Source organism: Pongo pygmaeus, chromosome 9, assembly GCF_028885625.2.
Source record: "Pongo pygmaeus isolate AG05252 chromosome 9, NHGRI_mPonPyg2-v2.0_pri, whole genome shotgun sequence".
In the NCBI taxonomy this organism is placed as follows: Eukaryota; Metazoa; Chordata; class Mammalia; order Primates; family Hominidae; genus Pongo; species Pongo pygmaeus.
The window spans coordinates 63,925,728-63,952,100 of record NC_072382.2 but is presented as its reverse complement, the minus strand read 5'-3'; the positions used below and the strand labels follow the sequence as shown (position 1 = coordinate 63,952,100).

The following is a 26,373-nucleotide window of genomic DNA, read 5'->3' as shown; positions in this document are numbered from 1 at the left end:
TCATCCTCCTGGTGGTCACTTTTAGGGGCTGTGGAATAGCTCATCAAATTGATGTATTGTCACTGCCTAAGCATTGAAACCAGGGATTAGCAAACTATGGCTGGCCACATGGTTCTATACTGCCTTCGAGCTAAGGATGGTTTTATATATAGGCTGAAGAAAACAAAATATGACACATGAAGTTTATTTAAAATTCAAATTTCAGCATCCAGTAATAAAAGCTGATTGTCACCCAGCCATGTCCATTTCTTTACATGACTGTTGATGGCTGCTTCCACCATGAGAGGTCATGAAAGAGACCACAGGACCCACAGGCCAGAAATATTTCCTAACTGGTCCATCACACACACACACACAAAAACTTGCTGACCTCTGATTTAGGCCTTCCAGTTATTTACTGTTACAGATAACACTGCTTCTGTTAAATTATTTCTTTAAGATCATTTCCTAGGAATGGCATTAGTTGTTGAGCAAGATTGTACCTCTTGCTGGCCAGGAGGGTATGTGCTCACTGTGCAACCCTCTCAGTTTCACTTCCATTGCATTATTTCATTAAAAGCTTGAATATTTCCTGCCAGCATATGGTGTTCTTTTGAATGCTTTGAGAATCCTCCAACCCTCCCTTCCCCTAAAAAACCAAGAAAATAAATACTTAAGTCACTCAATATAAATGAGAGCAGGACATTGAGTGTGTTTTTCCATGTTTCAGTGAACTTCCTTTAAACTTTGCTGTGGTTGTCACCTTCGGCCATTGTTTCACAACAGTGCCCTCAGACAGTGACAGTTGTGACCTTCCTGATTCTCCTGGGGGCCCTCTGCATTGATGCCTGTTTCCTATTTAACCGTAATAAAGGTGTTCCTATGGTTACTCAGCACGCCTTGTGTAAATGCTGATATGTCGCCATGTGCCTGTTCCTTTCTCTCCCTTCAAATAAGCCAGTCAGCCTCACACTTGAGTATGAATTGGCATCACCTAGAGCTTGTTAAAGCACAGCATGCTGGCCCTATCCCCAGGGTTTCTGATTCAGTGAGTCCGAAGAAGGGCCCTGATAATTTGCATTGCTAGTATGTCCTCAGGTGATGCTGATGCTATTGGCCAGGGACCTCCCTTTGAGAACCATGGAGCTAAGCTCTCATTGCACAGCATGGTTTTAAATGCAGGAACTTAGTATGTAAAATGTCTTGTGATTGGTGGAAAGCACAAAAAGATAGAGCCCAGCCTTCTAACCTGAGTTGTTCCTACCACTGCAGCTGGGTTTTCTCATACAAGCCGGGAAACGGTAGAAATATTCCTTGGCCTAGTCATTGGAGAATTCCCACAGCTCTATGCCGCTATGGGCGAATGGAGGGCACAGTGGACACGACTTGGAGCTAGACGGGCTGGGGTTCAAATCCCAGCCGTGTCATTGCTGAGCTTCTGTGGCCATGGCCGGCACTTGGCTTTTCTGCACAATTACCGGGCTCTAACTTATAAATACTGGCCCACAACCCCTACAGACATAGTGAGTTTTAACAGGAATAATGCCTCTATAGAACTATAGAAGCTAGCTGCTTTGACTTGGGTAGATTCTAACACTCTGTTTTATCTTTGCCAGCCTTGTGTGCCTTAAAAACTGGTCTAACATGAATATTCTGCAGATAAATAACAAGACCAATAATGAGGCAAAGTACAGTTCCTGGCGCACAGTTGGTGCCGAGGAAGTAACGCTGAGCTTGTGAATGCTTCTCTTTTCAGGCATAGATCTTGAGAACATTGTTTACTACAAGGACTGCACCCACTATTTTGTCATGACAGCCAAGAAGCAGAGCCTGCTCGACAAAGGTGTCATCATTAACGTACGTACCTCTTGGCTGCGATTTCCCGACTTCGCGACCTGGGCTGGTGACATCAGCAGGTGTGAAGGCAGATGTCGTCCTGCCAGAAACTGAGTGAGGGGAGGAGGGGGGAAGGTGCCACCCGCTCACACCCTTCTTTTTCTTGGTGTTACATGAGTGTTGGATAAAGGAGCCCATGCCAATATGCACAGAGAATTTTCTGCAGAGACATGTGCTGCTGTGAGACCTTTACCAGGTGTTAATGTGGATCGACTGAGTCTTTTCCTTCCCAAGTCTCATCCAGCCTTGCCTCTTCTCTGGGAGGTCACATGTCATTTGGAGGCAGATGGGGGCTCCTTGTCCTAATGAGACATAGGCATCCTTTGACTTGTGAATTTCATACTGTGGACCCTTGTCACAGTGTGGGGGAATTTCATTATTCATGTAGTCAAAAAGACTCAATCTGCATCTTGACTCTGCCACATACCTCCTCCAGACTGTGGGCAAACTGTTTATCTTTCCTGAACCTCAGTCTTCTTATCTACAAAATAGGAATGATAGTTTCTGCCTGAAAGGGTTCTTGGAAGGAGCAAATAGAAGATATATACAGAGCACCTGGCACAGTGCCCGGCAGAGGGTGGGTTTGTAGATTCCCTCTGTAACTTCTCAGCCTTGTTTGCACACTGGCTTTTTTGTCCTGCTGGCTTCCTGGCCTCTGCTTCGTGGCTTTGCGACTTCATGCTTAAGCACAGAGCAGTGCTGGAAGGAAGAAACATGGAGTAGTGGCCCCTGACTGGAAGCTTCTTCGGTCAGGTGTGCAACCCTTCCAGAGCCGCTGCTGTTGCTGCCGCTGTCACTGCTGCTGCTGCAACCTCAAGATAAGGATCACACAGCCCAAGGTCAGCCTGCTGTCTGGGTGTCGGCCTGGAGCCCAGGCAGCATGGTGGCCATTCATCGCTGCTTGTCAGAGAAGAATGCAACTATCTTCTTTCCTGGGTGTGCCGGCATTAGTAACCCAGCCGCCCCGTTGGCCTTCTCCACTTCAGCTTAGGTCTTTGCTGAGAGCCTGAGTTGTGGACGGAGGCTGTGAATGTGGGCTTGGTGAAGTGGGCTGAGCATACCAGCAGATGGGGCCTCAGCAGTGTCCCACTGCTGTCAGTCTGGGAGTGGTGGCATCCCCTTCTTCCCTCTGCCTCACAGAAGTTGCCTCCTGAAGTTGCCGCCTTAGTCTGAAACTGGGGGGTGCAGGGGTGTAGGGGTAATGGGCACCTTTGCAGAGGAGAGGTTAGGCAGGCAGGCAAAGCTTGATGGGTTTTGTGTTTTGCAGAGCACCCTGGCCTCCTGGGATGCTAAGGTCACCCTCAGGTCATCCCAGGTGTTTGCCCAGGCAGCAACATATTGCTCATGGCAACTCGCTTCCCTGGCGGTTGTCAAAGCCCCTCCAGTCCCATGCTTGTCTTCACCAAGGCCTTTCTTTTTCCTTCAGAGGCCCCTGGGAGCAGCTCCTGAGCTGGTGCTGAGGAGCCTCAAGGTGCAAGATGAGAAAGAAATTGGAGGCCACAGGCTGGATACCTGATTGGAACAAGAGCTATAGCCTGAGCCTCCAGGTGTCCAGCCAAGTTCCTGACCCGTCTTCCCTGAGCTGGTTAAATTTACATTCTTCTCTTGCTCCCTGGAGGAATGGCAAGTTTTCTGTTTTCCTCTCCCTACATGGATCCGCATCTTCCTATAGCCACACAGAAGGTGCCGAGTAAATGTTTGTTGAATGAATGAATGACCTCTGGACAAGAGGTTTTCCTGCTTCCCTATTGATTCCAGCTGATCTCTGGGCTTCTTTCCATGGCTACTGAAGGAAGAGTAAAGTTTCTCTTCAAGCAGCCATGCCTCCAGGCTCTCAGCTGTGTCCATCTTTCTCTTCCCCACAGGGAGGATGTCCCATCCCAGAGCCTCCCTGGGCCCCTGCCTCTGCTGGCCCATACGTGTGTGGGCTGGGATTCTGTCCTCCTGGCCTTGTCGTCATCTGCTCCCTATGGTTTTGCTCTTTCTTCTATCCCCCTACTCATCTGGGACCCTCCAGCCACTAAGAGACTCCACAGCAGCCCTAGGCCATTAGGCTTCCAGCCAGCTCTAGCCTAATGTCTTCCCTTTGCTGGGTCCCCACTCTCCTGCATGAGGTATCCACGCCAGGCACTGTCTTCATTGTGTAATGTCACCCACTCCATCTTAGGGATGCTTGGGGCATGTTTTGAGGGGGAGTGTTTGAGACCTCTCCCTTCTCTCTTCCCCCATCTCACCTCCACGCCTTCGGAGAGAGAAGTGATCACGTGACCGCAGAAACAGGGATCAGAAAGGAAATCAAATAACAGGAATTCCATCCTGGACACTGGGGCCTGACAAAGAGCTCTTGGACCAGTGCTGGATGCAATTTGGGCGGTTTGGTTTGGATGGGGAAATATGAGTTTCCAGAACAGGGTATTTGAAATCATGGCTACGCAGAAAATTGAGGCAGTGGTCACTCTGGCTGTAGATGCGGCACTCTGTGATTGTCAAGACCTTTGTAACTGAGGGTGCCTTGGCTGGGTTCAGGATATACTCCATCATAAGCCATATCTGGAGCCAGCATGAATTACAGGGGACAGGAATTCCCATTCATCAGTCACTTCCCAGATGGGGCTAGGGATTTCGTGTGTACACTCATTCCGTCTTCTCAAGTGGCTCTGTGAAGTAGGTTTTGATATTCCCTTTTAACAGATGAGAGAGTGGAGACTCTGAAAAGTTAAATAACTGGCCCAGATTTAGTTAGTAAACAGCAGAGGTGGACTTTGACCCGTTGCTCTCACTGGCCCCAAAGCCTGTGTTCATGTTACACACTGGTCCCCTCCCACTCCAGGTGTCTGTACTTTTTGTGTCACCTTTGAGAAAGGTGGTCTTTTCGTTTCTTTAGCCACACGGTCAGCAGCTTGGACTCTGGGGATACACTAAACTTGCCAGCTCTCTTCAATCCTGACATCCTGTGTTTCATTGCTAGTGTCTCTCCAGGATGGATATTCCAGTCCTCGCAGCTCAGGGCTCTACACTCCCCATGAGAAAAGCATAACAATTAGCACCAAAAGCAAGCTACTGGGGAGGCTGAGGCAGGAGAATTGCTTGAACCTGGGAGGCAGAGGTTGCAGTGAGCCAAAATCACACCATTGCTCTCTAGCCTGGGAGACAAGAGCGAAACTCCATCTCAAAAAAAAAAAAAAAAAAAGCTAAGCTCTGAGAGCCCTCGGCCCATCAAGTAAAGGGGTCACTGATTTTGGAAAGTGTGAGAGGTTACCCATTTTCTTTTTCTGGTCTTGTTTGACCACTAAACATGGCATATTTGGATCATACTCGCTTAGCTGAATTTATTATAAAATCACACTTTCTTTTTTGATTCCTTTGTCTCTTTATTGTACTGAAAGTTCTCATGAGAACCAGACCTATGAAATGTGCTTGTTGTTTGCTCCAAGACCATTATCAAGTGCACTGTTCATTGCAACTCTCAACGCGCCCTGTTGAAATTCCTACGTGAGACAGATCTTTTAGAATTTAATGCCAGGGAAAAATGGCCTCCCCTGAGGAATTTCTATGCTTCCTTCTTTCTGATAAGGAGAGCTCTGGGGCATATCACATTTCCCTTTTGCCTTGGATGCCAGGAAGCTCAAAGCCAAATTTGATGCTTAATCACAACCGTGTTAACCCTCACATCTGGCTGATTTATTTCCTCTTTATTCCCTTGGTCCTGGTTTTTGTGTGTCTTTTCTGACTAGCCTCACTGTATAGACCCATTCCAAGTCCTTTTGCCAAGAGGTGGGTATGAAGGCTAGCCCTTTAGAGGGGGAGGTTGCTGCACTGTGTTTTCATCTTCCCCAGGACTACATCGACACAGAGATGCTGCTGTGTGCGGAGAACGTGAACCAAGACAACCTGCTATCCTATGCCCGGGAAGCTGCAGACTTTGCCACCAACTACCAGCTGCCATCCTTAGACTTTGCCATGAACCACTATGGGCAGCCTGATGTGGCCATGTTTGACTTTACCTGCATGTATGCCTCAGAGAATGCGGCCCTGGTGCGGGAGCGGCAGGCGCACCAGCTGCTCGTGGCCCTCGTGGGTGACAGCTTGCTTGAGGTACCGCCTGCTCTCGGAGCCCCCATGTTTCTCTACGAGACAGATCCCACATTTGTATTCTGGCAGGCAGTATCTGCTGTTGTGCAGTGGGGAGAGGACAGGCTCTCAGTCAGTTGGCAGGACTCTGCCAAGCCTGTCCCGGCCTCAGAGCCTGTCCTGTTGCTGCATTCAGAGGAGCCTATTCTGCCTCTGTGTAGTTAGGAGAGCCTTCTCTTCTATCCCCTGGCTCTTTTGCACTGACTTCTTTGACAAAGTACAAAATCAGGCAGCCCTGGTCTGGGCCACATGAGCCATCCTTCTCAGAGTGTGTGGACCCTCAGCTGGGCCAAGACTTCTTCCTCATGTGGGTGGCCCTTTGTGGCCTTTGAGATCACACAGGGTGCAGGAGAGGCCTATGGGCCCCAAAGTCTCCTTTCCATTCATAGCTTCCCTGCTGAAAATTCTTCCCAAAAAATCTGCAAGGGTGCAAGGATCCTTAGATTAAATGAATGTTTTCAGAAAGGAGAAAGTTTTCTCTTTAGTGTAAGCACTGATTATGTGTTTATTCCAAGTTAAGAGTCAAATTCCAAACCATGCTTTGAGTGCTCATGGAGCAGATTAGTCAGCACTTAGCTTGGTTGACTTGGTCCTTGGGCACTATTGTGCGTGGACTTGAACCTAAGACCCTTGGTTGAGCCCTCAGTACCCATCCTGCTTCTGGCCCAGACTCCTTTCCCAGCTTGGTTTCTCCCTACCCTCCTCCCATGCTCCATGTTACACCCAGAACAGACGGCTGTTCTTCCATCAGGCGCCAGCATTTTCCAACCACCATGCCTTTGCCCACACCATTCCCAAGTAGCTCAGCATCAGAATCCCATCCATTCGTTAAAATCAGCTTAATGCAACTCTTAAGAAGCTTATTCTGATTTCCATCTCCCTCTCCCAGGATGGGAATTCATCTCGCCTTTTCTGAGCCCTAAAGCAGTTTTGCTATGCCTGCGTCATAGCACCCTTTACATTTAACTTTCTGCTATAGTTATTTGACCTTGTAGTGAATCCTCATAGGTAGCAGGGTCCCTGCCCTGTCACCTCTCTGTCCCTCCAGTGTCCTGCACAGTCCTGGCAATCAGTGTGTGCTGGGTACAATGAGATCATAGATTGGGAGTCATCAGAATCAACTGGAATTTTGCACGTTTTCTTTTGCAGCCATTTTGGCCCATGGGTACAGGCTGTGCCCGTGGCTTCCTGGCAGCCTTTGACACGGCATGGATGGTGAAGAGCTGGAACCAGGGCACCCCTCCCCTGGAGCTGCTGGCTGAAAGGTGAGCTTTGACAGCAGGGCTCCTAACTGGGGGGCAGGGCCACTCAGGCAGGAAAGGGGGCAAGATCACCCCGCAGGTGACTGCTGGATATACCTGGAGCCTCTGCCTCCTCTATTCTACCTTCCCATGTGTGGCCTGATTTGATCATCAGCATCCCCAAGGATGCTTTCTCCATCATTATCTGACTCTTACAGTGACTTTCTCTGGGGGCCAGGACATTGGGCCCTGGATGACAAAGAGAAATCTTCATCTAGGTTGGCCCTGCAGCTGGGGCTCCCCAGCATTGCTCATTCACCCAAGAGCCAGAGAGGTTTATTTAAGGGAAACTTCCAGGGCAGTGCTGAGTCTCCTGTCCTGGATGGGGGTTGGATTCTCTGGCTTTCCAGGCCTTTCCCACCACTGAGATCCTGGGCTTCTTCCCAGACCCCTGCTGCTGGCCACGTGGCTATGACAGCTGGTGGACTGGGGGAGGTCAGGGCTGGCGGGCGGAGGCAGGCCTCTGACAATCTTGGGTGTGGAAGCCTGTGGTCGTGGGGAGCAGGCCGCAGGAGGCAGCGTGGCTGAGCATGGTTATGGCAAAACCACAGGCCACCGTGCTGCCAGCCCTTCATCCCTCCCCCTGCCTGGGTGGAGGAGCCCAGCATCCCCGTCACCCAGGCGCCCCTTTCCTCTCGGACCCTTTGACCTTCTCCCCACTTTGCAGATCTCAAGAACCAGGAGTGTCAGGTATTTCAGGGAAGGGTTAGACAAACATGTCCAGGAAGCCCTTGAGCCAGAGGAAAGGGGAAGTAGGGAAGGGTGGGGACAAGGCCTGAGGTGGCAAAAGTGATCCCTGACCTCCAGGCTCTGCCTCCCTCCAGGGAAAGTCTCTACCGGCTGTTACCTCAGACAACCCCGGAGAACATCAACAAGAACTTTGAGCAGTACACGTTGGACCCAGGGACACGGTACCCAAACCTCAACTCACACTGTGTCAGGCCCCATCAGGCAAGTCCATTGCTGGGGCCCTGTCTGAATCACTCTGCACTGAACAGTGGGAAGAGGCGGTGGGGAGGAGGTCACATTAAGTTTTGGTCCATTCCTGGGACGGAGGCCACCAAGGCCTGCTGGCCTAATGGTGGGACCAGTTCTTCTCCCCACTCAAGTCAGCATTCTTTCTAGCCCACAGGACAGAACTAGAACACATATAGGGGGAGAGAGATATATGTATATGTGCATATATTTACATATATTGTCACTATGCATATGCATTGCTGATCTTACCTGTCTCAAATAATCTACTTGGCCAAATATGCTCTCTGCATACCACCCTTGGTCCTGGGGTCCATTTCTTCTTCCACTGATTTAAAGCCACCAAACTCTCAACCTCTTTGGTCAATAGAACAGAAAATTGTGTGAATTTTTAAAATTAGCTAATTACATACACACAAATTAGCTACAGACATTCCCACTTAGTTTGCCTGCATCTGGTTGGAGGATTGAGGCCCATTGCTCTATGACTGAAGTTGCCTGCGTTCCCTTGCTGAAGGTCATGCCTCCCAGCAATAGAGGAAAATGGTGGCAGGCACTGAATTGGGGGTGGGTCGAGTTTAGGGGCCCTGAGACTAGGATTTGGGGGAAAACTGGTGGGCAAGCATGTTGTCTCTCTCGCTCATAGGTGAAGCATTTGTATATCACTAAGGAGCTGGAGCACTACCCTCTCGAGAGACTGGGCTCAGTGAGGAGATCTGTCAACCTCTCCAGGAAGGGTAAGCGGCCCTCCTGGGACCCTGTTGGGTGGCTGGGAAGAGCTTTGAGGGGAGGAGGACTGCTCAGTGACCGTGGTGACACAGGCTGTGCAACCAGCCTGGCTCTGCCCCTTTACCTGTGTGGCCATGGGCAGGCACCTCTCCTCTTTGTACTCCAGTTCCTCCTCTGTGAGACCAAGAGAACCCCTGCCCAGAGAATCATTATGAGGATGAAAGGAGCTAGTGTGTGTCGAGAGCTTCACACAGTAAACGTGAACCAGGGGATTATTTCACTGGGACTTGTTCTTATTTTCCTGTTGTTTCCTGCATGGGGGCCTTGTCCCCTTAAGTAGATAATGAGCTTAATGCACTTCACCCTTTTCCTGATCATCCTGGGCCTAGCAGTGCGCTGGACACAGGACCAGTGCTCAACACAGGGAGATGGGATGGTTAAATGAGGAACTCCCAGCACCCAGCTCAGCTCAGGATGCTCTCCTGCTTAGAGACCTCTTTGGCTACCTGTGCCTGCCCAGGCTTTGCCTCCTCTCCTTCCTTAGGCAAACTCAGCTGTACTCCCTCCCCTCCACACACCACGACATGCCCCACTGCTATAATAAACCACTTACTATAATCAACCATTTTACTGTTACACAAACATAGCAGGTTTTTCTAGATTCTTTGCCACCGCACAGTCCTTTCTGTCTTCCTGGAATGACTTCTTCCGTCTGATAAGTTCCTAGATGCTCTCAAAGAACAAGCTCAAACGTACCTCCCCATTATACTTTTCTTTGGAGAATTCCCCTCCCAGTGCAGACTCAGGCAAACCTGCTAATGTGCTCCCACAGCCCCCTGTTTCTCCCTCCATTGCAGCACTGTGTCATTGTCACCCCCTCTGTGACTATCTTCCCCACTAGATGAGCGTGTTGTTGGCAGGGCCTAAACACAGTAGGTCTTAGGAACTCTACTGGAAGAGAACATGCTTCCTCTCCCCTCCTGCCACACTCCTGACCAGGCTCCCAAACAGCAGTCCTCAGGGAGCTGCACCCATGCCAGTGGCCCCCTGCCCTGGCCACTTGCCTTGGGGCCGCTTCTCCTGGTCCCCAGCCGTGGTGGCAATGAGAAGGGATCGCCAGGGCAGACTGTGTGAGATTCCTGCAGAGCCTCACTGCCTGCGCTCTCCTTGCAGAGTCAGATATCCGGCCCAGCAAGCTCCTAACCTGGTGCCAGCAGCAGACAGAGGGCTACCAGCATGTCAACGTCACCGACCTGACCACATCCTGGCGCAGTGGGTTGGCCCTGTGTGCCATCATCCACAGCTTCCGGCCTGAGCTCATGTGAGTCTGGGGCCCAGGCTGGCCCCTGGAGACGAGGGATGCCAAGGCCATTCTGCTGCATGCAGAATCTTCATTACTTGGTTCAATATTTCTGTGTTTCGATTTGAGATTTTTCTTAACATTTGTTCTTTTCCCTTTGCACTGATTACTCTGTCAGCAGTGTGTTTGATCTGTGTTCCTCCTAATATGTGAGGATAAAAATTGGCTCAGGCTTAGTGATGGCACTCTTGACACCTCACCCCCCACTACCCTTCCCCCCCGACCCCCATCACCACACTCTTTGGAAATTTGAGCATTCACACCTTGGAGCTCCACCCTCAAGAGAGGAGTATGGGCCGGACCTAATTCCAGGGACTAGTTTGAGGGTTTTATAGAATTAGATTTGAGACCCAGATCCATAAGCTGTGTGTCCTTGGGCAAGCCACTTACCTTCTCTGAGCTTTAGATTCTTCATCTACAAATTAGAAATAGCAGCAGGGTCATTGGGGAGATCAGGTGATGTTTGCGGAAACACTGTGGTGCTAAAGCATGATGCATCTGTATTTAAATCAGCAGCAGCAGAATTTCACAGCCAGGTGCAAGTCACAAAAAAGGCTGACAGCAAACCTACCCAAGGGCTAGCAATTGGTACTTTAGGAAACGAGGTGGCCTTAGGAGGATGGACTGTCCTTTTTTTTTTTTTTTTTTAAGCTGGAGTCTCTTGCTCTGTTGCCTGGGCTGGAGTGCAGTGACACAATCTCAGCTCACGGTAACCTCCCCCTCCCAGGTTCAAGCAATTCTCCTGCCTCAGTCCCCTGAGTAGCTGGGATTACAGGTGCCCACCACCACACCCGGCTAATTTTTGTATTTTTAGTAGAGTTAGAGTTTTGCCATGTTGGCCAGCCTGGTCTCAAACTAAGCTCAAGTGATCTGCCTGCCTCTGCCTCCCAAACTGCTGGGATTATAGGCATGAGCCACTGCGCCTGGTCTCCCTTTTTACTTTATGTGCTATATAACTTGATGTTTTTTTACAAGATGCCCATTTTACTTTTGTAATTAAAAAGAAAAAAAGTAAGGGATATATTTAAAAGTAAAACAGCTCATAAATGTTCCCAAGAGGTTTAAATCATTTTCTGATGGCTTTAGCCCAGGCAGCAATAATGTCATCATGGCCCGAGTCTGATTTTGTCCCTTCCTGACCAGTGGAGTGGTGGGTGAGAACTGGGAGTAGGGGCTGGGGTCACTATTCCTCCCCCATACCCTGCCGACACCTGGCAGAGTGTCACCCTCAGCGCTCCTTACCACCTGAAGGTGCTCAGCTCGCCACACCTCTGCCTCCTCTCCCTGAATTTCTCTACTTTGTTTTGATTCTCTAGCAACTTTGACTCTTTGAATGAAGATGATGCTGTGGAGAACAACCAGCTCGCATTTGATGTGGCTGAGCGAGAGTTTGGGATCCCTCCAGTGACCACGGGCAAAGAGATGGCGTCTGCCCAGGAGCCTGACAAGCTCAGCATGGTCATGTACCTCTCCAAGTTCTACGAGCTCTTCCGGGGCACCCCACTGAGGCCCGTAGGTAAGCACCTGCACAGAGGTTTTGCTTAGCCCCTTGAGCCAACTCTGTCCTTGTCTCTGAGTCTGGCTGCTCCTAACACTGGTATGGTCTGTTCTGGGGCTGCCCAGTGTGTTCCCCTTGACTTTGAGGCCAAACAGGGGTGACTCCACTCACCCAGCCCCTGTGCATGTAAGTGGATCTGTATGCCATTTACATCTTGAGTTTGGGGTGAGAGAATTATTTTAGAGGGACCTGGTTTGGTTACAATGACACCTCCTTGTTTTTGTTTTTTTGTTGTTGTTTGTTTTTTTATTTTTTGAGATGGAGTCTCGCTTTGTCGCCCAGGCTGGAGTGCAGTGGTGCGATCTCGGCTCACTGCAAGCTCTGCCTCCCGGGTTCACGCCATTCTCCTGCCTCAGCCTCCCAAGTAGCTGGGACTACAGGTGCCTACCACCACGCCTGGCTAATTTTTTTTGTATTTTTAGTAGAGACGCGGTTTCACCGTGTTAGCCAGGATGGTCTCGATCTCCTGACCTCGTGATCCACCTGTCTTGGCCTCCCAACTGCTGGGATTACAGGCGTGAGCCACCACATCCAGCCAACACCTCCTTGTTATAGCCATACTTCCTGGAGCCAGGTTCCAAATCACAGTTGCGCTTTTATTTCCCAACAGATTCTTGGCGCAAAAACTATGGAGAAAATGCTGACCTCAGCTTGGCCAAATCATCCATTTCTAATAACTATCTCAACCTTACATTTCCAAGGAAGAGGACTCCACGAGTAAGTTTTGGCCTGGTTTTGGTTTTATTTCCCATTGCACGTGGACGGGGTATGAGGAACAGAGATTGTCACATTCTCAGCCTGTTGAGGCTAGTAAGTTACATGGATCAGGCGCTCCCGGAAGATGCTAGTAAAACTCGGATTAGTGACTGAGTGTTTTTGGAAGTTCTTCCTGGCACTGTGTAGCTAGTTTCAATGACTTCAAAGTGGTTGTAGGAAGGACACGGTAGCAAGCTGATAGAACATATTGGTGAATGCTTTTAGAAGTAAATTAGATCAGCTCTGCTTCCTGAGGGATGGGGATGAAATGATTTCTCACTGTGCTGAGCAGTTTAGATCTGGAACATGATGGCCATCAGTTTAGTGGCAGAAGTGCATGGTGATGATGCTCCGTTTACACATCTGTTCCATTAATTTGTATTTATTCACTCATTCAACAAATATATATTGGGCTCTCCTATAGGTCAACTTTAGGGCTATATTTTTTGTTTCTGATGAGGGGAGCAAATATACAGAAGTGAATAATATATGGACCTTGACTTTGAGGAGCTCGGAGCCTAATAAAGAGGTTCCCAAACTTTCTCAACTTATAGCACCCTTAGTGTCTCTGTAATTTTTTTCATAGTGTGCCTATACCAAAATAAATACCTAACAGTTTCATTTATTAAGTAGTTAAGACCAAATAACTTAATAGGAGCATTTTTCAAGGTGTCTGACAGACATGATAGTGTTTTCCTAGAAAATTAAAAATATTCTGTGGCACCTCTGTGAGTTCACATGGTGCCGTGGGACACAGTTTGGGCATCACATGCCTAAGGAGCAGTGACAGTTTCGTGTGAATGCTAACATCTCTGTGGGATGCATAATGCAAGTTCTCTTGCTTGATGTGCACATTTTACAGATAAAAATGGAGGCCTATGGTTGTGGTGGCTCACGCCTGTAATCCCAGCACTTTGGGAGGCCAAGGCAGGCAGATCACCTGAGGTCAGGAGTTTGAGACCAGCCTGGCCAATATGAGGAAACCCTGTATCTACTAAACATACAAAAAATTAGCCAGGTGTGGTGACAGGTGCCTGTAATCCCAGCTACTTGGGAGGCTGAGGCAGGAGAATCGCTTGAACCCAGGAGGCAGAGGTTGCAGTGAGCTGAGATTGCACCATTGCACTCCAGCCTGGATAAGAAGAATGAAATTCCACCAAAAAAAAAAAAAAAAAAAAAAAAATTGGAGGCCTAGAGAGGCTAGGTGCCTTGGCCAGGTCACCTGCTACTCTGTTGTACTTCATTACTTTGCCCCTACCCCATGCTTCCGTCACACTAATTAATCCACTCATTGAAAGGCATTTGTTGTGTATCCAGTTATAGGACATACAGAAGTAATGTGAGGCTTGACCTCGGAGTCCAGTTAGGAAGATAGATGCTGGGAAGATAGGGAGAAAACTGAGAACCAAGAGTCCGAACCTTGGGGAACAAGGGAGTTTGAGGCGCTGGCAGAGGCAGAGCAGCCAGGAAAGAAGATGGGAAGGGGAACGGAGAGTTGGAAAGTCAGAGAGGGAGTCGGGAAGCCCAGGGAGGAGAGTGCTTCTACGGGATGGGCCCTGGAGACCATGCCAGGCAACAGGGAAGCCAGCCAGGGTCGGGGCTGAGGACAGGCTATGGGATGTGGATGCGGTGGGGCAGATGGCAAATGTCAGAGTTCTAGGACTGGACTGGGGAGTTCCTGGGGTGGTCAGTGGGAGCAGAGGAGAGAAGATGGGTGGAGGAGAATAGGACCAGAGTGAAGCCACTGGTGGGAGCAGGGGTGGCTTGGGGTAGGGGCAGTTGTAAGTACCTGCCCAGAGTTTGCCTGCCCTCCCCAGGATGGCAGGGTGCCCTCCACCAACAGGACAGTGGGCTGGAGGCCTCTGCAAGATTCTGAGTCTCTCTAGGTGACCAAGAGTCTCTTTAAGCTTGGCCAAGGCAGCCATATCTAGCCAGCCCCTCCACCCAGGGTGGGATGGGGCCACCCAGCCTCCTTTCGCTGGGCTGTGTGAGCAGTGGTCACTTTTTCCACTGAGGCCTGAACTCCCTGCTCCCTGGGACGCTGCAGCAGCTGTTTTGCCAACTCCAGGAGCAGGATGCTGCATGCTTCTGTGGCTCCCTAGCTCTAGGAAGGAATGGGCTAGCAAGGCCTTAGCTGGGCAAGGAAGATGGCAACAGAGCAGTTAAAATGATGAGCTGCACCCAGCCTCTCTCCCACTCTGAGCTGGCCCAACCTAGAGGCTCTGTGTGAGGGCTGCATTGTCCACCATGTTCCCACTGAGTAAATGAGGCTGTCTTCTGGATACCAGTGGTCAGCTTGTTCTACCTCCAGCCCAAGGACCCCTGTCTTGGGCTGTTTGGCCCCAAGCAAGCCAGTCAGTGTTTCTGGAAGCTCTCTGAGACAGACATTTACTGCCTTTCTCCATTCACCGTGTTTCTCCCACTTGGCCCACAGAGGGAACTGGAGAGGGATGTTTCAACCTTTCACTCACCACACCTCTATTTACAGAGTGACAGAATTGAAACAGCCCGGCCAGCACTGGCTTGGGAGCTGGGGATGGTTAAAAGTTAGGAATCAGCAAGGCTAGCCAGGCCTCCCAAGGGCTGAGGGCCTCACTCCACTTCCCTCTGGCTCTGCTAGAAAATGCTTGCGGTGGAGGGCTCTGCCCAGCCCAATTCTGGCCCCTTTTGAATCCTGTTCAGTCTTCTTCAGGGTGTGTCCCTAGGCTGCCCATTCTGAGAAGAGTCAAGGCCCACAGATCTGTTCTCTCCCACAGCCTCATTTAATCTTTGCACTCTACCCCATCTTTGGATAGGTAGAGATATTCGGCCATTGAGTTAAGTGCCTGGCATGGGCATTATTTGTTCTCTCAGAGTGATGGAGCACTTCGTCTGGGTGAGTTAGGTGGTTTCGTAAAGCTACTGGGTCACCACACTGTGCCTTGGCCATCACTGAGATACCTCTGCATTCTGTCTACCACTCAATGCCAGCACAGTGATCAGGGCCACATAGAAAGTACCTTCTTACCATCCTACCAGTTACCTTGTTGTATCTGAACGCTTTTTTGATTTGGGGAACCTAATGGCAATGCTCTTTGGCCTCAACATTTCCCACTAGCAAAGAACACTGAGTCCACCCCAGTCTGGTCCTGCACAGCCACAGGGGATGTCTGCACATAAGACTCTGAAATCCATACGCAATTACACGTCTGTACATAGAGGCTCCCTCACATTTACACCAAGATATCAGTACAACAAAACAGGCAACCCTCAATGACCTTGCTCATCAGCCCTTCTGGAGTGGAGATACAGGACAGGCATGCTTGCACGAGTCTATACAATAGCCCTCCCCACAAACACAGACAATATCTGTACATATAGGTGCATTTGTATTTGACCTTCCTCCCTGCCCCTCCCTAACTTCCTCTCCGTCTTCCAGAGGAATATATTGATATGGGAATTGAGCTGTGAGTGCACATTTATTTACAATGTGGCATCTTCATCTGAAGAGGATCCACTGGTTCTCTGCTGAGTCAGGCTTAAGAACCTCCCTCCTGATTTTCACTGACGATGTTAAATTCTTCTTTCCCCCCCAATCTTATCTTCCTGATAACATGCAATCCAAGCAAGATGTATCAACTTCAAGCAAAATGAAAGGCTTTTTCTCCATCAAGGATCTCATTTACTTTTAGAGAGAGTAACTTTTCCATTCCCACCGTGAGTGGTAACCCATTGGGTTGATTAGTTCTGAAAACTGGGCAGCCCACGCCTGGAAAAAGGAGAGCTTGGGGACTGTATTTTCCTCTTAAAAGGCCCTTGGTCTGCTTCTGCAGATCTGTCTGTCGTCCTGGTGAGCATCTAAAAGCCTCATGGCATGGGACAGTTCCTGGGGGCTCCAGGGCTCTAGTCATCATGCATGTAGGTGACACTTGAACATATAACCAGGGCATCTATCATGCCTGTGTGCATGGGCACACACACAGACATACACCCTCAGACTCACAATACCTACCAGTAGTCTCTTAGACCTACCACACATGATGACACCTGTACTCATGGCCACTACGGTCATTACTGTACACATGTGCAGAACACTAATTTTTGTCCCATTCTGAGCCCACTCCTTAGGGGATAAAACAGAACTTGTCACTTGTCCCTGGAGAGCTCATCCCAGAAGCCAGATGGGTGGCCCCAGGTTTGATCCTGCTTAACCAGGTCCTCCTCCTCCTCCAGCACTGGTCCCTGACAGAGTGGCATTCACAAAATGTGACTGACATTTTTGTCAATATCTGGTCTGAGTGGTCCAGGTCCCCCTCCCCAACCCTCCCCTTCCTGAGCCACCTGCACACTTTCTGAAGAGCCGGGTGGCATTACGTGCAAAGGCGCCTCTTCCTTCCATCTATTCATTCAACAACTGTTTCTTGAGTGCCTATTTTATGTGGAGTTCTCCTCAGTACCGGGGATGGAGCAGTGAACGAAACAAGCAAGGACCCTGCCTAGGCAGCTTACCTTCTAGTGGGACTTACGAACTTCCTCTCACCTCACTTCCCCAACTTCTCTCACAGAACCACACACCCAGCAGCCAAAGCTCCCCACTAGGTTTCCAGTACTTCTCATGGCAGAGGTTTGAAGGAGGCTTAGGGGAGTCAAGAGTGCTGCTTTCCAAGGCTGGGCAAGCACAGGGCCCTGGAGTATCCCCTCCAGGTGCGCGCAGGTCATGGCTGAAGCTACTCTCTCTCCTTTCCTCAGTGCAATCTCAGTCCAGGATTCAGAGCTGATTTACAGATTGGGAATGCAGTTAGAAGTCAAGCAGACAAACACAGATTTACGTCTGCTGGGGGTCTGGCAAATGTTCTAGCCTCTCAGAAAGCTCCTTTGCTTGTCTGAAAAATGAGGGTAACAACATGTACATCATTGTATTGCTGCAAAGATGAGGTGAGCAAATGCGTGCGGCAGGTCTGAGCACCATGTCTGGCAGGTGGAAGGTGCTTAGTAAATGATAGTTCTTTTCCTTTAGAAATGATGATTAAATGAAGATGCTTGTTTTCTCAAAAGATGAGTAAAACGATCTGGCTTGAACACTTGGTTCTGTACTGCAACCACAATCAATACAGCCCTTTGCAGCATACAAAACACTTTCATATACATCTCATTTGCTCCTCATGTCACCTTTGGAGGAAGGCTGAGAACATATTTTCATGCCAATTTTTAGGTGGGGAAACTTGGACTTCGGGAGATTACATTTTGATAAGTCATGTAGGTGGTAAATGTCAAAGCCAGAAGTAGAATTCAGATGTTTAAAATTCTGTTACTCTGCCAAGCATGGTGTCTCATGCCTGTAATCCCAGCACTTTGGGAGGCTGAGGTGGGCAGATTGCTTGAGGCCAGGAGTTCAAGACCAGCCTGGCCAACAAAGTAAAACCCTGTCTCTACTAAAAATACAAAAATTAGCCTGCGTGGTGGTGCACACCAGTAGTCCCAGCTTCTTGGGAGGCTGAGGCACGAGAATCACTTTAACCCGGGAGGCAGAGGTTGCAGTGAGCCAAGATCACACCACTGCACTCCAGCCTGGGCAACACAGCAAGACCCTGTCCCCAAAAAGAGAATAAATAAAATAAAATTCTGTTACTAACACTAGCCTCACTAATAGTGTCTAATACTTGTACAGTAGTGCCCTCCTTATCTGCAGTTTTGCTTTCTAAGGTTTCAGTGACCTGTGTTCACCCATGGTCCAAAAATATTAAAAGGAAAATTCCAGAAACAATTCAGTTTTAGATTGCACACCATTCTGAGTAGCATGATGAAATCTCACAGCATCCCACTCCATCCTGCCTGGAATGTGAATCATCCCTTTGTCCAGCATATCCATGGTGTATTTGCTACCCACCCATTAGTCACCTTAGCTGTCTCAGTTACCAGATCAAAAAAACAGCTTATCTAGGGTTTGGCAGTATCCATGGTTTCTGGATTCCACTGGGGACCTTGGAATGTATCTGCCATGGATGAGGGGAGACTACTGTCTAACACGTTGTAGTTTAAGAAGTGTTTTACATCTGTGATTTCATTACTCTCATAACAGCTTATGAACTAAACAATATAAGATCCCTTCTTATAGTTATGGAAACTGAAGTCAAAGTAGTTTGATGGTTTTCCTGAGATCACACAGCTGGGAAATAATTAGTACCAATGCTCAAATCCATGATTCCTTGAAGAAAGAGCTCTCTTGCTATCACTGGCCATCTTCCTAACTATCATAGCTGCTGCCCAAATCAACAAAACCATAGCCTGCAATGGTCAACCTCTCTTCCTATGACCCATATCTAAATTATTCCTGGGCTAGGCTATACCAGCTAACTAAATATAAAGTTTGTTTGCTTTAAGCTAAAATCACATTAACTCGGGCAGTATGGGAACATGGTTATCTTGTGCTGATCAAATAAATGTTCAGATTGGCAGATCTACGTCTTTGATTTTTTTAATAGGAAAACCAATTAGTTTAATAAATGCCTTTTGGTATACAGACTCTTTCAAATCATTGGGAAATCATGATAAGAAAGTATTCTTAGGGCGGAAGAGCTGGAAACATTAATGGGAAAAGAACATAAGTTATTTATTCTCATGTTCTCTTTGGGCACAATAAGTATTTTCTTTCTTCTTGTACTTTGAATTCTTTGTAGAGTGAAACAGGGTCCAAGGAAAAGGGAGTACTGAAGCAATTTTGGTTCACAAATATAGATATACAGATAAGAAAAAAGTAGATAAATCTCTAGGTTTGAATGTTCTTAACCTTTTTATTTTAGCCTAGCTCTTAGTTGAGAATCAGTGCTTCAATGTTAAATTCATAAGGAAGAGTAGAAACCATTTGGGTATGTGTGTTGCTAACCTTTCCATAGACTGCATTTGGTTGTCCCATGGGTCAGGGTGGGTCAGATGGGCTGAGGTTGTCCCCATCCATGTCCTTTATTCCCCCCGAAGGATTTGGAGTCTTCTTAGGAGCTGCTGGCTGGGCACGGCCTCCCCAGGAATGCCCTTCATAAGCCCATAGCTAATATGGCTGTCTTCAATCTATATAGGCTCCCGTGGAACAGTCCCACCCTGGGCTTGTTGAGTACAAAAGAGAGTAAAATGTTTTGCCCTTTGGAGGAAGAGCCAAATCCTCATTTAAGGTAGAAACCAAAAAAAAAAAAAAAAAACAGAAAACCCTAAGATTATGCATGAAGCATTCTTGTTGGGTAGGACATTCTGTACTTTCACAGGCCCCAGGTTTGGGCTGGCAAGAGCAGCATTCCCAGGCTGTGGAGCTGGGGGTCCAGACAGCCTGTTCCTCTAAGACCCAACATTGTTGCAAATAAGGTCATCTGTTTCTCTTGGTGTTTGCCCAAGCTTTTGGCTTAAAATCTTTTCCATTCACAGAATAATGATTTATTAGAAGCTGAGGAAAATGTTCAAGAGAAGGCAGGGCCTTTTGATGTGTTGTTTTGTGCTGCCTGGGGCAAATTTTTGAACAAATATCAATGGACTAAACTGTGGTTGATCTTGTCTTTAAAAACAAACAAAAAAATCTGGTGCTGGTAAATATGGGGAGAGGGCAGGGGATGATGAAGAGGACAAGAGATGAGGAAGCAGGTGCTTTCCGTTGGAGGGAGGGGGTGTGTACTGGGTTGTGTGTTGGGGCACCCATAGCTAGGGATGTTGTTTCAGAACAACCAGGAGGTGAAAGAATCCTCCTGTGATTGGGTAGATTAGGATTTACGGGGCTGATTGGGCTGTATGCCTGTGTTTGAGGTGAGCAGGGGGCCTGCAGCACTTCCCCCTGAATCCAAAATGGTAGAAAGGCTAGGATTTAATATGGGCCTGCGATGGAGGGCCCCTCTGAGAGAGTAGGAGGCTCCCTGCAGAAGGGATCTATGGTCAATGGGACATGGCTCCCTGGTTCTGACAGAACTAGCCATTTGGAGAAGGCTCCAGTGGCTGAAGACTGGTAGCAGAGAAGTCTTACTCCAGAAAAGGATGAGGGAGCCTAGGTGGACCCTAGCCCAGCGACAAGGGTAGCCTTACCCATGGGGTACGGAGGAGGTACTCAATTCAGTCTTTCCCACTCCAGCCATAGCATCAGCTCGGCCTCCAGAGTTCTGCTCATTCCCTGAGGAGACAAGCCTGACAGCCGAGTGCCCTTTGGGAGCCCTTGCAGCGTGATGCAATGGGCTTGGGTAGAGCAGGGCTTTCTGGATTTCAATGTCCAGATTCAGGCAGCAGAGAGTGGGCTGTGAGGGGTTCTCAGTAGGGCAACCATGTCATGTATCATCTAAACCAGGAGACTTCTGAGAGTGAAGGGGGCACTGTTAACAATCAGGCTGGGGGTAAAAAGCAGTAAATCAGAACTACCCCCCACCTCCAACAAACTAGACTGTATGGTCACGCTAGTCATCAGGCTATAGTTAATGCTTATTTGAAGTTAATAAAATATTGTTTACTAGGATCTGTGATGGTGAGTGAATTGCAGACTTGATTTGCCATCAAATCCCTAGTCAGCTCATTTGAGCCCTGAGAGTCCATATGATGTGAACCCGGTCACCTTCTTGTAAGAGAGAGGCTCCCTGGGTGCAGAGAGACCCCAGGTGGTCTCCATAAGGCAGCACACTGAAAGCATCAGCAGACCTGGCTGCGGCCTTGGGCAAACCATTAAACTGCTCTGAGCCCAAGTCCACACTGCAATGGAGATCATCCCTGCCCTGCCTATGTCACCGGGATTCTTTTTGCTTTGATGTTTCATGAAGATCTTTTGGGATGTAATTCCAGCCCCTTCTGACGAAGCCTTGGCTCCCTAGGTGGAGTGAGGTTCTCTCCACCGTGCCTGAACAAAACTCTGTGACAGCATTTGTCACGGTGCGGAGTAATTTACCACCACGCCTGTCTGTAGGCTGACAGCTGTTTGTGGGCAGGGACACATCCTCAGCGCCAGCTCAAAGCCAGCCCTATGGCCTCAGGGATCTTAGTGGGACTGAAGCCCTTGGCGGCCCCCAGAGCTCACCCTGCTTTCTTGGCCATTGCAGGTGGATGGTCAAACCGGAGAGAATGACATGAACAAACGGAGGCGGAAGGGCTTCAATAACCTGGACGAGGTTTGTGTACACAGTGTGGGTTTAAATAGAGGCTCGTTTCCTGACAACCAGTGGCCACAGGCAGCCTCACTGTGATAGCAGCCTGGCCCTGTTCCTTCCCTCTCTCATGAACCACTGGGTTCCAAGCTTGGCGTGATGGAAAAATAGTTGGGGTTTTGGATCTCGCTTCACTACTTACTAGCTATGTAACCTTGAGAAACACAACCTTCCAGGATGTGGTTCATGTCTGTAACATGCAATGATACACTTGAAATACATGAAACTTCGCAGGACTTTTAAAGATGAATAAGATGAACATGGTATCTGACACATGTTAATCAATATACAACCACTGTTAACAGTAAATAGTAAAGAGGCATCAGCACTCCCACTTTTCTCCCAATCATCGTTTGTATCCATTTGTTTCCTTTGCTTTTAGCCTTTAAGGCATATGTCCTGGTGCCCACAAGTGCCACCTTCTGGTGAAAGAAGAAAATTACAGGTTACTTTGTCAAAGGAGAGCCTGAATCTCTCGCCTGCTTCTGAAAAATTGATCAAGGGGAAAGAGTGTCAGTGCCTGCTTCCCTGGGCAGCTTTTAAAAGAGACCTGAGATATACACGTCATTCAAAAAAAGCCATTCCAACTCCACAAGCATGCATATTGTCAGTGAAGTGTGGGATGCCGGCTTTCACCAGCCTACTGGCTGACCTCAAAATGATGACTTAGAGGCATGAGGGACGGTCTGTATAATACATTGATATCTGATTGATAGGAGGTAGAAGGGACTTTTTCTGCTGTTTATGGTCAAAGAGTTTTTATTGCTGTATAGTTGCATGGCATGTTTGTTCGTGTCTGACTTGCTGCACCTCACAACAGTGAGCTTTATAATAAATGGAGTCATGAGGTTCACCTTGGGGAAAGCAGCAGCCAGCCATTCAACCCATTATCTGTGATGGTCAAAGGGAAGCACTGACAAAGAAAAACGAGTTCAGTTCACATCTTAAAATATGAACAAACCCATTCTACCCAATGAGTTCAAAACACTCTGGGTTGAACATTTTCCTAGAGGTGTTTCTTCTCCACCTCTTGGCTGTGGTGTAAGCAAGAAGCCAGCAAATAGAGACACAGAGAGGAAGCGGAGGCTGCACAAGGCTACAGACACATTCCATTTCCCAGATTACGGGTGTTAGCTCTCTAGCTTCAGGGCCTGGGATTTGCTCCTGCCTATTCCCAAGAAGGTTCCCTTGGGTACACTTTGTCTCAGGTGGAAGTCTTTTCCTACCTTTCACCCATGCCTTATTTACGGGTATGTGAGTGTTGTTTCTATTATTGGCAACCTAGGAGTTGGAGTGGGAAGAAATCTGGTTTGTGTCTACCCTTTCTGAGATAGCCCTGGACAGTCTCCTGGGGCAACAGTTTTGCTTAAAGTCAGTTTTAACAAAGCGATATTCTTTCTAAATTCTTGCTACTCAAAATGTAATCCAAGATCCAGGAGCAGCAGCAGCAGCTGGGTGCTTGTTAGAAGAACAGGCTTTCAGGGCCTACCCCAGACCTACGGAAAGCAAATCTGCTTTTGAGGATTGATTTCCTGGTGATTCGTGGGCCCGTTAATGTCTGAAAGTGCTAGCCTGTATGGCCCACTGTCCTGGCTAACTTTGGTCTTGTACAAATAGTGATCACCCAAGTAAGCACAGCCTCTTCTCACTCAAGCCTGTGCTGTTGTGCACAGTTACATTTCACTTTGAAGGAGGGTATGCCTCTTCGGTCTGTGTTCATCCAACACTCAGAGTGGCTCTCTATATAAGGTTCCCCATGGGGCTGCCACACCTAGGGATCTTTTTTAAAAAAATTAACTATAGCTTGCCTTTTCCAGTGAATTTCTTCTAAATGAACACATCTTTGTTGTCGTGAGAATATCTCTTCCTGTGAGGGACATTCCTGGTGTCCTTGGGAAAACTTACTGCCCACTTGCTGTGGCAGCACCATTTATACTCCTGAGGGCTGTGGGAGGAGATCTCGCAGTAAGGGGGAACAGACGTTCTTAGTAAACACTGGTCATTTTCAATTTTTTACTGTTGGCAGATAAGCTAGAGAAATCTTATATGGAACTCCGTTTTATAAAATAGCATAACCGAATGATCAAGGTTTACATCACCACTTATAAGTCACGTTGATATCATGCAGCCCGCTGTACTGGAATGAGAAGAGCATTTCACCTCGGTGGTGTCCTTCCCCAAAGTCTAATCATGAGAGAACATCAGACCAACCCAGATTGAGGGGCTTTCTATAAAACAGCTGCTCAGTACCCTTCAAAAACTGTCATTCTGTAACAGAAACTGTTACAGTTTGTAGGAAACCAAGGAGACAGGGTGATGAAATGCAGTGTGGGATCCTGGATTGAATCCTGGGACCGAAAAAAGATATTAGTGGAAAAACTGATGCAATCCGAATAAAGTGTATAATTTAGTTAATAGTATCGTGCCAGTGTTAATTTCTCAATCTTGATGACAGGAGCAATTATTCCAGATTTAACACTGTGGGCAGCTGGGTGAAGGGTATGCAGGGACAGTCTGTGCTATCTTTGCAACTTTTGTGTAAATCTAAAATTGTTTCTAAATTAAAAGTTTTCTTTAAAAAGATAGCAAAACTAGAGCAGGGCTGGTTAAAGCTGGGGGTGGGTACAGAGGAGAGAGGAGAAAGATCTCCAGAGCCCAGGCCTTGCCTGAGTGACCCCTACCCCTGCTTCCTTCATTGGCCCCCCACCCCTGCTCTTCTCCTCTTCTCAGCTAGGTGATGTATTTTTGAAAACCATTTTGTTCAACACTTCATGATTATATTTGGTTTTTGCAGTAATCATGTGAAGTAGATTACTGTTCTCATTTTATACATGAAAAAATGTCAGAGAAGTAAAGTAAATCACCAACATCACAGGGCTAAGAAATGAGAGTCGGGATTCAAACCCCAACCACCTGGCTCCCAAGCCTAGCTGTGCCCATCGTTTGGCAAGACGCATCCCTCCTGTGAGCATTGCCTCTGCGGGGTGGCCCTGCTGCCTCTGCCTCCCTTCCTCAGACCATGGAGGGAGCCCTTCTGCAGGAAGCTAGTCCCACGTCCTGAGTCCCCAAGTCTGCTTTCTGATATCCGGATTCCAGGATCGAACCATCAGTGTCCCGTTTCAACCTTTGCAGCCTTCAAACTTTTCCAGCCTTAGCTTGGGCTCCAATCAAGAGTGTGGGAGCAGTAAGGAAGGCGGAAATCAGAATAAAGTCAAGTCCATGGCGAATCAGCTGCTGGCCAAGTTTGAGGAGAGCACTCGGAATCCCTCACTCATGAAGCAGGTGAGTCATGTCAAATACTCACTGGACCTAACTTCCTAGTGACTTTTCAGCAGGAATGTTCTGGCTGCTGATAGACTTCAGATATGCCAGCCAGGCCTGGTCCCAAGGAGACTTGAGCTCCTTCTAGATCAGGAGTCAACAGACTTTTCTATAAGAGGCCAGATAGCAGTTTTTTAGTGCTTTGGAAGCCATACTGTCTCTGTTACAACTCTGCCATTGTAGTATGAAAGCAGCAGTAGACAATACCTAAACAAACGAGTCTGGCTGTGTTCCAATAAAACTTTATTTACAAAAAACAGGAGCAGGCCAGATATGGCCCATGGGCCTAGTTTGCTGGTGGTTGTTCTGCATTAAATAAATCCATTCCCTAATTTGGTTTTGCTTTCCAACCATGACTTGGTTTGCAGCCAGTTTTGAGATGATACAGTTTGAAGGAGCTTTGAGAGGCTGGCTGGCTGGGAAAGTACAAAGTCCACAGTGAGAAGATCCATCCAAACCAGAGGAACTGAGTCCGAGCTCACAGTATTGAAGGCCAACCTCCCAGGTGTTTCCTGGCACTCCCCTCTCTCTCTGCACCAGGGTCAGCCTGGCGGGGCTGTTTTGTCTGATGGGGGTTAGTGTGAGGCTGGAGGAGGCGGAATGCTGCGTCAGGCTGTAGGCTTCCTCCTGACTCCGGCTCCGAGGTCTGTGCCTCGTGGTTCCGTTTGCTCCCCTGAACTTCCTTTAGGGTGCTGTTGTCACAATACAGAAGCTTGGGAAAAGAGGTTTGGTTTTTCTGTGGTGAACACCTGTCACATGACAGAATGAGACTCCTTTTGGGAGGACAGACTCATAGTTAATTAGCTTTAGAGGCAACCATAGATGTCTCCTTAGTCTTGATGTGGACTGTGTCCCTCCTGGGAGAACTGACCTTCTCCAGGAAGTGAAGGGATTTTATTATAAGGGGGCCATTTCCTTGAGACTTGTAACTCTCCACAAATTTTCATGATTGCCCATTCTGGAGGCTTGGCCCCTCACAGTCCCCAAGTGCTGATGAGGGCTCAATTCCATCAGAAGCACTGGAGCATCCCTGTCCTTGAGTGGGCAGGAAGCTTTGCTGTTTCCAGGTGGACTCCTGGGCCAGCCATCCTGGCCTGGCATGGACTCTGGCAGTGCCTGCTTAAGGCCCTGTGTCTGAGCCAAAAGCAAAGCCACCCTGGGTTTCACACATTGTCCATGAGAAGGGGACTCCAGGACTTGCTGTTCACATGGACAGGGAGCCAGGGCTCA

At 48.3% G+C, this 26,373-nt stretch overlaps 1 protein-coding gene across 24 annotated transcripts in view; it reads left to right on the top strand.

The window, feature by feature from the left end:
- MICAL2 (microtubule associated monooxygenase, calponin and LIM domain containing 2) overlaps positions 1-26,373 on the top strand; it is a 244,390-nt gene that overhangs the window by 104,187 nt on the left and 113,830 nt on the right. For all 24 annotated transcript variants that reach the window (XR_008492247.2, XR_008492244.2, XR_008492246.2 and 21 more), the window contains 10 exons: positions 1,736-1,836; positions 5,713-5,970; positions 7,156-7,271; positions 8,132-8,258; positions 8,929-9,019; positions 10,185-10,332; positions 11,688-11,887; positions 12,540-12,646; positions 21,718-21,786; positions 24,955-25,104. Coding sequence is in view for 18 of the 24 variants with exons in the window: in XM_054437600.2 (XP_054293575.2) it covers positions 1,736-1,836; positions 5,713-5,970; positions 7,156-7,271; positions 8,132-8,258; positions 8,929-9,019; positions 10,185-10,332; positions 11,688-11,887; positions 12,540-12,646; positions 21,718-21,786; positions 24,955-25,104 (1,367 nt within the window). In the remaining 6 variants the exon portion in view is untranslated. The remainder of the gene's footprint in view (positions 1-1,735; positions 1,837-5,712; positions 5,971-7,155; positions 7,272-8,131; positions 8,259-8,928; positions 9,020-10,184; positions 10,333-11,687; positions 11,888-12,539; positions 12,647-21,717; positions 21,787-24,954; positions 25,105-26,373) is intronic.